Here is a 9,495-nt window from a genome sequence, read left to right on the forward strand (position 1 = left end):
ACTCACAGAGTAGGGCCAATAGGGGAGTTGGGGCACCGCACCCTGTCACACACAGAGCAGAGCGGATCAGGGGGTTGGGGCGCTGCCCCCTGTCATGCACAGAGCAGTGCCCATCAGGGAGGTTGGGGCTCTGTACCCTGTCACACACAGAGCAGGGCTGACCAGGGGGGTTGAGGAGCTCCCCGCTGTGATGCACAGAGCAGGGCCCATCAGGGGGTTGGGGAGCTCCCTCCTGTCACCCACAGAGCAGGGCCGATCAGGGGGTTGGGGCGCCGCCACTGTCACACTCAGGGCAGGGCCGATGGGGAGGTTATGGCTCTACCCCGTCACACTCAGGGCAGGGCCCTTGGGGGGGGGTGTTGGGGCGCCGCCCTCTATCACCCACAGAGCAGGGCCGATCAGGGGGTTGGGGTGCCGCACCCTGTCACTAACAGAGCAGGGCAGATAGGGAGGTTGTGGCCCCGCCCCCTGTCACACACAGAGCTGCAGGGCGATCAGGGGGTTGGGGAGTTCCCTCCTACCAGGCACAGAGCAGGGCTGATCAGGGGGTTGGGGGCGCCACACCCTGTCACACACAGAGCAGGGCCGATCAGGGGGTTGAGGCGCCGCACCCTGTCACACACAGAGCTGCAGGGCGATCAGGGGGTTGGGGAGCTCCCCCCATCAGGCACAGAGCAGAGCTGATCAGGGGGTTGGGGCACCTTCCCCTGTCACGAACAGAGCAGGGTGGCTAGGGAGGTTGTGGCCCCGCCCCCTGTCACACACAGAGCTGCAGGGCGATCAGGGGGTTTGGGCGCTGCCCCCTGTCACGCTGATCCCGGTGCCGGGAGGCCTCGCTGCTCCGCTGATCCCGGTGCCAGGAGGCATATTACCCTTTTACTATATAGGATAGAGGCCTGGTGCACGGGTGGGGGCCAGCTGGTTTGCCCTGAAGGGTGTCCTGGATCAGGGTGGGGGTCCCCACTGGGGTGCCTGGCCAGTCTGGGTGAGGGGCTGAGGGCTGTTTTCAGGCTGGCAGGTGACTGAAGCTCCCAACCGCTCCTTTTTTTCTTTCCTTTTTTATTCTGGGCCAGCTTTAGCTCTGAGGCCTCGGCTGCTGAAAGCAGGTTTCTGGCCTTTGTTTACCTTCTGTATTTGAAACAATGTTGTGGTCCTGCTGGCTGAAGCCTGGCTGACTAAAGCAGGTTTCTGGGGTTTGGTTTAGCTTCTATATTTGTTACAATGTTTCTTGCCGGGAGCCTGTCCATCCTTGCTGTTTCAAGGGACCTGGCATATATGGCATACTGTTCTTAATATGTTTGCTCACCTTCTTGGTGCTATGTGTTTTAACCAAGGTCACCTCTCTGAGAAAGGTTGTTTTCCCAGGTAGGGATTTTCCCTTGAAGTTAGGGAGGGGATAAAACCCCTTAACTAAGTGCCAGGCGGGTAGTTAATCACTTTAACTACAAACAATCATGCTTGAGCTACATAATCTTTACTCCCTGGAATGGAGATAAGAAACACCCTAACTTTTGGAATAGAAATTGATAGGATTAAAATCAACTGGTATAAATACAGTTGTAACAAGACAGCAGAAGACAGAACCTAGAGACAGGACTTGGCTGGAGATCCTAGACAGAACCTAGAGACAGGACTTGGCTGGAGATCCTAGACAGAACCTAGAGACAGGACTTGGCTAGAGAACCTATACAGAACCTAGGGAGAGAACATGGCAAAAGATCCTGGACAGAACCTGGCTACAGAACTTGGTTGGAGAACCTAGACAGAACATGGCAGGAGAACCTGGATAGAAGCTGGCTGGAACCTGGCTACAGAACCTGGCGACAGAACTTGGCTGGAGAACCTAGACAGAACATGGCAAGAGATCCTGGACAGAACCTGGCTATGATGATCAACTGAATGCTTTCTCTGTGTCCTTCCTTCATCGCCGACTCCGTCCACACCTTTGGGGACCCCTGGACCTGCTGGGGATGGACCCCAGCAGTTTCTTAGAGTTGCAGCTCAGAGGCCAGCAAGGCAGGCGGGGAAGCTTGGCTTCCTCCGTCACTGGAGCAAGCAAGCCTCCCTTTTCGCATCAGCTGCCTGGCTGCCGGCCGCCATCTTGGCTGGCAGTTAATTTGCATATTGCCCTGATTAGCCAATGGGAAGGGTAGCGGAGGTATGGCTAATTACCATGTTTCTCTTTTATTAGATAGGATAGATTCCTCATCTTCATGACTTTGAGGGCTTTATGTCCTTTCACTGATGAAATCTTGGTTTCATTTGAAGCCCAACTCAAAGGGGCTCTTAATAGCTTTTCGAGCAGGAGTAACTGCTTCCCTTGCTGTATTTTAACAGCACCTTGTACTTCCTTATATACTTAGTTACTGCATGTGAAGTGGCTGGGAGTGTAGTTAGTTGAAGAGTTTGATGTTTTATTCACCATTATGTGGTCCACATTCCCGGCCCTTAGCACAATTCTTTATAATTACTAGAGCTTACTAAGCTTCAGGTGAACTGTTAAGATGTGTTTTAGGTAGGAAGAACTTGGCTTCTGAAATGCCAAGTAAGAGAACTCAGGTCATTCACCTCAACAAGCATTACTGAGTTCTTGTTAGTGACAACCACTGTGTCGGGCGCTCCAGGAGGTGGTGATAGAAGACAGACCATCATCTACTCTGAGAGCCAGAAGCAAACAGCTCATTATGATCCAGGTTAAGGGTTTGTAAGAGACGAAAGCATGTGCTGGGAATACCTGTGCCAGAAAAGCTAGGGGAGAGAGGATCTGGGACGGCTTCTCAGAGGAGGTGGTGTCTAAGCTCACTTTTTAAAAATGTTCTTATTTTATTTTTTAGAGAGAGAGGGAGTGAGATATAAAAACATCATTTGGCTGCCTCCTGCACGCCCGCTATTGCAGATCAAGCCCCCAACGCAGGCATAGATTTCATGACAGTACCCAGTCAGTTTGCAGGAAAGGACCCAGTGACCTCTTGGTGAATGGAGGAAGCTAGTCCCCTGAGCCACCCCGGCCAGGCTAAGCTCAGTCTTGGGGAAGTCCAGGTCCCTGCATCTGGCCAGAGTCTAAAAGACCGTTTGGGAATTGGTGTGAGCCAAGAAACAGGTAGGTTGTAGCCAATTCATCCCGAGTATTGGGTGACATGCCAAGGAGTTTGGATTGTTCTGGAGGCAGTGTGCGGGTGGGGGTCATACAAGTCCTGAAAGTGGACAAGTATGACACAGTCAGATATCCAGGTGGAGGAGGAAATGGAACCCACCACCAGAGCCAGTGATACTAGTGAGAAGGTTGTAATGATGGGTGGGAAAGAAACGACAGGCCTGAAGTCCTGGGGGTGGCTGGCGGGAGGGGATGGATTGGGGAGCTATTTATGAGAGAGTTAACATGATCAATATCTAATGTTTTTAAAGAAATCAACTTAAACTTTATTAAAGCTATTGGTGAGCTGGCATAAACACTGACTTCACGCTTTTACTGTCTTTAGTGTAGGAAATTTCATCAGTGCCAGAGTGGACTTATTCTTTGACAGGCTGATTTCCATGCTGTAATGGAGTCTCCGTGTGTGAAAGGTCTCTGTCTCACTTAGCACTTTAGATATAAACTGTGAGTTTCCCTTTAGTAGCACCTCACCGTGCATTGCCACAACAAAGATAAGGGTTTGAATTCTAGACAAAATATATCCTTGTGATTATAAAAGAGGCTATAGTCACATCTTTTAAGCCTCTTTGACCTGTGTTAAAGTACTATATTTCCAGAAAGAAAATATTAGGTTCTTATAAAATAACTAGAGACCCGGTCCATGAAATTCGTGCAGTCAGTCTCAGAATAGTCCTTGAAATCAACACACTAAAAAGTGCTACACAGCTATAATTTTATTTTATTGTTATTATTTAATCCTCACCCGAGAAGTGAGGACATTTTTTCCATTAATTTTAGAGAGAGTGGAAGGGAGGGGGAGAGAGAGAAACATCGATGTGACAGAGACACAGCCATTGGTTGCCTCCCACAGGAGTGTGCTTCCCAGCAAAGACTGTTAAATTCCAGGCTGTGCATCTCCTTCAGTTGAATTGCTAACATGTCAAAAATATCAAATGACCCCTTCTTTGGACATGAGGAGATAGTTTGGATTTCTGAGTATTCATTGTAGGTAAAGAAACCTATAAAACAGTAAAATCTAGTCTTTTCCCCATGTCTCCAAGCTAATGAACCTGTGTTTGTTTCTTGGTAAGATGACTGTCCATTCTCATGTAAACATGAAAGAAATAGAAGAGTTCAAGAGATTGAGGAAAATAACAGGTTTCTGGGAATATTAAGAAATCAGGCAGGTCGCCCTGGCTGGGTAGCTCAGCTGGTGAGAGAATCGTCCCCATATGCCAAAGTTGCAGGTTCGATCTCTAGTCAAGATACATACAAGAATCAACCAATGAATGCATAAATAAGTGGAACAATCTCTCTCTCTCCTCTCTTTCTCTCCCTCTCTCGCTCTCACCCTTACTCTTGCTCTCCCTTCTTCCTCTTCCTCCCTCCCTTCCTCTCCAAAATCAACAAATAAAATTTTTTTAAAAGATATCCTCAACCTGGGACAATTTTGCCCCCAGGGGACATTTGATATTGTCTGGAGAATGCTTAGTCCTCACATCTTGGTGGGTAGTGGGTGCCGTGTCATCTAGTGGGTGTAAAGGGCAAGGGTGCTGCTAAGCACCTATATTGCACAGGACAAAGATTGCTCTCATCTAAAGCATCAGCAGTGGAGGCTGAGAAACCGTTCCTTGAAGGAAAAATAGACAAGTCGAAAGTTCAGATGACACACAAAAAAGAGAAGGCATAACATCATCTTTTTTGGTATTTTTAATACAAAAGCAATATATTTTTATTGTGAGAATATTAGAATATGTAATGATTAAAAAATAAAATAGTTCTAACACCCAAAGAGCAAATCAACTCAGCTGACCTCCAACTGGCAGTAAAGCAGCACACTGACCCGGTAAGATGCAGCAGGAAGGATCCCTCGTCATCCCTGGGACTCAGGAATGCCAGGCATATACCCAGGAGGCAGGAGAGTGGGGGGAAAACAGCATCTCTGCTCAAAGACCTACAGATACTGACGCAAGCGCCTCCACAGGACAGGTTCCATCCTTCACTTCTCAGTCAACATCATCTTTTTAATATCTACTCATTGGAATATACAATGATAGCATCTAAAGACACTTTCTAATATTGCAGGACCGAGCCCCCATGTAAGGTCAAACATACTCCCAGGAAGCATGTGGAGCCTGTGGCGGGTGGTGACTGGCCCTCTCTTTGGTTTCCAAGGAGACCCAGGTCAGCAAGGTGGGACCCTCATTGTAGGTCCAAGTAAGCATCCAGCCCAGACCCAAAGGACACTTGGTGCGCTTCCGAAGTCCAGGGGCTACCGACTTCTTCATAAAATAGTGGCCATGTGACAGTGGGCAGCTGGGCATTGCGGCAGTCAGGGTCTGTGCTTTCTCGGGGCACCTTGTGTTTTCAAAGGCGTGTGTGTGTTTTGATGTCTGTCTATTGGATGTAATGTGCCCATCATTCCATGCCCGAGGGTTTTCAGGTATTTGGGACCAGAAAGGTCAGCGGTGGTTTGGTGAACTGTATGTGGCTGTAACACTTAGAAAAATACAATGGAAGCCCTGGCCAGTGGCTCAGTTGGTTGGAGCGTCACCAACCAAAGGGCTGCGGGTTAGATATCTGGGCAGGGCACATACCTAGTTGCGGGTTCAATCCCTGGTTGGTGAGTGTATGGGAGGCAACTGATGGATGTTTCCCTCTCAGATTGACCTCTCTCTCTCTCTCTCTCTCTCTCTCTCTCTCTCTCTCTCTCTCTTTCTCTCTCCCTCTCTTCCTCTCTCTCAAACCAATAAAAAAAATCCTTGATCTCACCGATGTGGCTCAGTGATTGAGCGTAGACCCATGAAGCAGGAGGTCGTGGTTTGATTCCAGTTCAGGGCACATGCCTGGGTTTTGGGCTCTATCCACAGGGGGGATGTGCAGGAGGCAGCCGATTGATAATTCTCTCTCATCATTGCTGTTCCTATTTCTCTCCCTCTCCCTTCCTCTCTCTGAAAAATCAATAAAAACATTTTAAAAACATGTCCTTGAGTGAGGATTGAAAAAAAAGGAAGTTCAATTGAGGTGAACATTCAAAATCAGAGAAAGTCATTAAGCACTGTTTTGGGGTCAACAGATGAGTCCATCTAGGTAGTTCTACCTACAAAACTAGGAGATGTGCTCAGTTCAGAAGGCAAGGCAGCCCCAGGGGCCGCTCATCCAGTAACAGTTCCTAAAGCCTCAGGCTTGCAATGGCTTGTTGGTCAGTTGGAACACCTGGAACTCCTTGGCCCCACTCTGCTAAGTGGTTGAGTGTTGAATCTCTACCACCTTCAAGTACTGCAGTCAGGGACAAGCACTCATACCTGGCAGTGCCAAAAAGCAGCTGTAAACGGTCTTTCTTGGTTCTTCTTCCTTTTAAAATTGTCCACGTGAGTGAGTGTAGCTTCTAAGGGTTCTAACGTTCACATTTACTTTAATAAATCCCAGATAGCCAGAAGGCATTTAGAGAGAGGACTGTGACCAAGCATTATGACGGTGGGGCTTTTTGCGTGTGGAAAACTACAACAAGCTAAACTGTTACTGAAGCTCCCTTTCCCTCTCATGCGTTCACACCAGTTGGACCCGCCGAGAAGGAGCCGTGTTTTATGACTGAGTCCTGTGATTCACCCAGAACCACATTAGCCACATTTCCCATGGACTCGTTCCCATCCTCAGAGGGGACGGTGTTTTCTGAGCCCCTCAGCTCCACGTCTCGGTGTCACTGGGCCACACGTGCAGTTGTGTGAGGATGAAGAGCACAGGGAGAGTGTCATTTGTGTCCAAGTTGGGAACATACTTAGTAGGAGATTTTGATACTACCTCCTGGGAGAGATAGAGCTCCTCTAAGGAGAAAGCGAGGTGTACGTATTTACACAAATCTATCACATGGCAAAACCAGTGTTTCATTTGCCTTATTTGTATTATTTGGTAATAAGCCAGCTTATGATATTAAATCTATAGTGATGACTACAGACAGCAGGTAAGTACAATGCAGAAAAATGCCTCTAATAATGTTTCCTTAATCTACTGTTTTAAGTTAAAATTCTCACCTTGAGCCCAAGAATATGAGTAAACAGAGCTGGACTATAAATTATGACCTATGTATATTTGAGCAGTAATAGAATTGTGGACATCTAAGTGTATCCTAAGTGATTGTCTTAATGTCCTTATTTTCAGTTTCTTTTGGTCTACAGTTATACTAGTAATGCAGATAGCCTTTTTTAAATATATTTTACTGATTTTTTACAGAGAGGGAGGGAGAGGGATAGAGAGTTAGAAACATCGATGAGAAATATCGACCAGCTGCCTCCTGCACACCTCCTACTGGGTATGTGCCCGCAACCAAGGTATATGCCCTTGACCGGAGTCAAACCTGGGAACCTTCAGTCTGCAGGCTGACGCTCTCTCCACTGAGCCAAACTGGTTTAGCGAGATAGCCTTTTTTTAAAAAAAGTTTTTTATTGGGGGGTGGGTGAAGATGTACAAAGGAGGGGAACACCTAAAATAATGCCAACATTAAAAATGTTTAATAAATAAAAATAACAAAAAATAAAAAAATACTTGCAAAGTGAAAGGAAAAAATCTTTCCTTTTTATTTTTAGAGAGAGAGGAAAGGAGAGGGAGAGAGAGAGAGAGAGAGAGAGAGAGAGAGAGAGAGAGAGAGAGAGAGAAGCAAAACATCCACGTGAGAGTGAAACATCAGTGGCTACTTCCTGCACACCCACTACTGAGCCTGAAACCCTGGCATGTGCCCTGGCCAGGAATAGTATGGGCAATCTTTCAGTGCATAGGACAAAGCCCAAACAATTGAGCTACACCGGCCAACAGGCAGATAGCCTATTAAATCAGTATCTGAGAGTGAATTTTTTTAAGCGAGTTATTTATTCCATTATTACATTTAAGAAACAGATGTGATTTTCCAGCTTGCTATCTAGTTAGTTCCATTTTCTGCCTGTTTGACAGGATATTTTATCTAATTATAACCTAATAGAAGGTCGTCATTTAAGAATCGTGCCCCTTGGACCTCATAAACATTAAGCATCACTCTTATTTAACCATGTCCTTGTCATGGTTTATTACCTTAATTTAAAATTACTATGGCGCTACACACAGAATATAATGTACTCTGGGTGAGTAATTGTTTCCTGTGGACTAATTAAAAGTTGACAAGGGTCCTTGATTCTAGGAAGCAATAAATCCAATAGGGAATAATAGATACCAACCTCTGCCTTTTATTGTTATTGCCTTCTAGGTCACTACATCCATTTTATACACCATGACAGGAATAGACCGGATCACAAACCCATCAACTCTGTTTTACAGCTTGTAGGAGTCCAGCAGGTGGACTTCACAGGCAGACCTTCAGTCATCCATGTGTGACAGACAGACTGTCACTTTCAGATGGACCCTGAGACATGGCGCGGAATGTCGGAGTGTATCCTTGTGCAGTGTCTACTCTGTCAGCCCTTGAGGAGTTCTGAAAACATAGAGACATGTACCCCTTGAACCACATGCTGAGAGGCATTGATTGTCAAAAATGTGATGTATATTTATAATTTTATGGCTTTTAAAGTTTTAAACAAAATTTTATTTATACAAAATAAAACTTTTGTGTGTTTTTTCTTTGTTACTCCTCACTCGAGAATATTTTCTCCATTCATTTCCACAGAGAGTGGAATGGAGGAGGAGAGACACAGAGAGAGAAACATCAATTGAGAGAGACACATCGATTGGTTTCTCCCGCATGTACCCTGACCCAGGGAGGGGATCAAGCCTGCAACCAAAGTATGTGCCCTTGACTGGAATTGAACCTGCAACCCTTCAGTCTATGGGCCAATTCTCTATCCACGGAGCCAAACTGGCTAAGGCCAAAATAAAACTTTAAAAGGCATAAAGTTGTAAATACTATTCTTATATCATGGTATATCCATTCAATGTAAGGTTTTGGGGGGCCATAAAAAGCATAAATCCTTATGAAGTACATATAAGGGGAAAGTTAAGCAACTCAACACAATTTTATCCAGTGGAAAAAAAGTTTTAAAAAAAGGTTATTAAATTCTTATCTATTATTATGTAATCACATTTTTATATGTATTTGTTTATATTTTTGTATGTTTGGAAAAAAGAAACAGAATCTTTTTAAAATTTATTATTTGTTTTAAGCCTGACCCGAGGATATTTTTCCATTGCTTTTTTAGCTAGAGTGGAAGAAAAGGAGGAGGGGAGAGAGAGAGAGAGAGAGAGAGAGAGAGAGAGAAAGAGAGAGAGAGAGAGAGAGAGAGAGAGAGAGAGAGAGAAAGAGAGAAAGAGAGAGAGGTGAGATAGACACATTGATTGGTTGCCTCCCGCATGTGCCCAAACTGGCCTGGGGAACAAACCTA

At 45.9% G+C, this 9,495-nt stretch overlaps 1 protein-coding gene across 1 annotated transcript in view; it reads left to right on the forward strand.

Annotated features, from left to right (window-relative positions):
• Positions 1-8,711, forward strand: part of LOC106695143 (thioredoxin-like protein AAED1) — a 12,197-nt gene extending 3,486 nt beyond the window's left edge. The window contains exons 4-5 of the mRNA XM_014448671.2: positions 5,219-5,350; positions 8,367-8,711. Coding sequence (XP_014304157.1) covers positions 5,219-5,350; positions 8,367-8,494 — 260 coding nt within the window. The 3' untranslated portion in view covers positions 8,495-8,711. The remainder of the gene's footprint in view (positions 1-5,218; positions 5,351-8,366) is intronic.
• The last annotated feature ends 784 nt before the right edge of the window (positions 8,712-9,495 follow it).

Source organism: Myotis lucifugus, unplaced genomic scaffold, assembly GCF_000147115.1.
Source record: "Myotis lucifugus unplaced genomic scaffold, Myoluc2.0 scaffold_894, whole genome shotgun sequence".
Lineage (NCBI taxonomy): Eukaryota > Metazoa > Chordata > Mammalia > Chiroptera > Vespertilionidae > Myotis > Myotis lucifugus.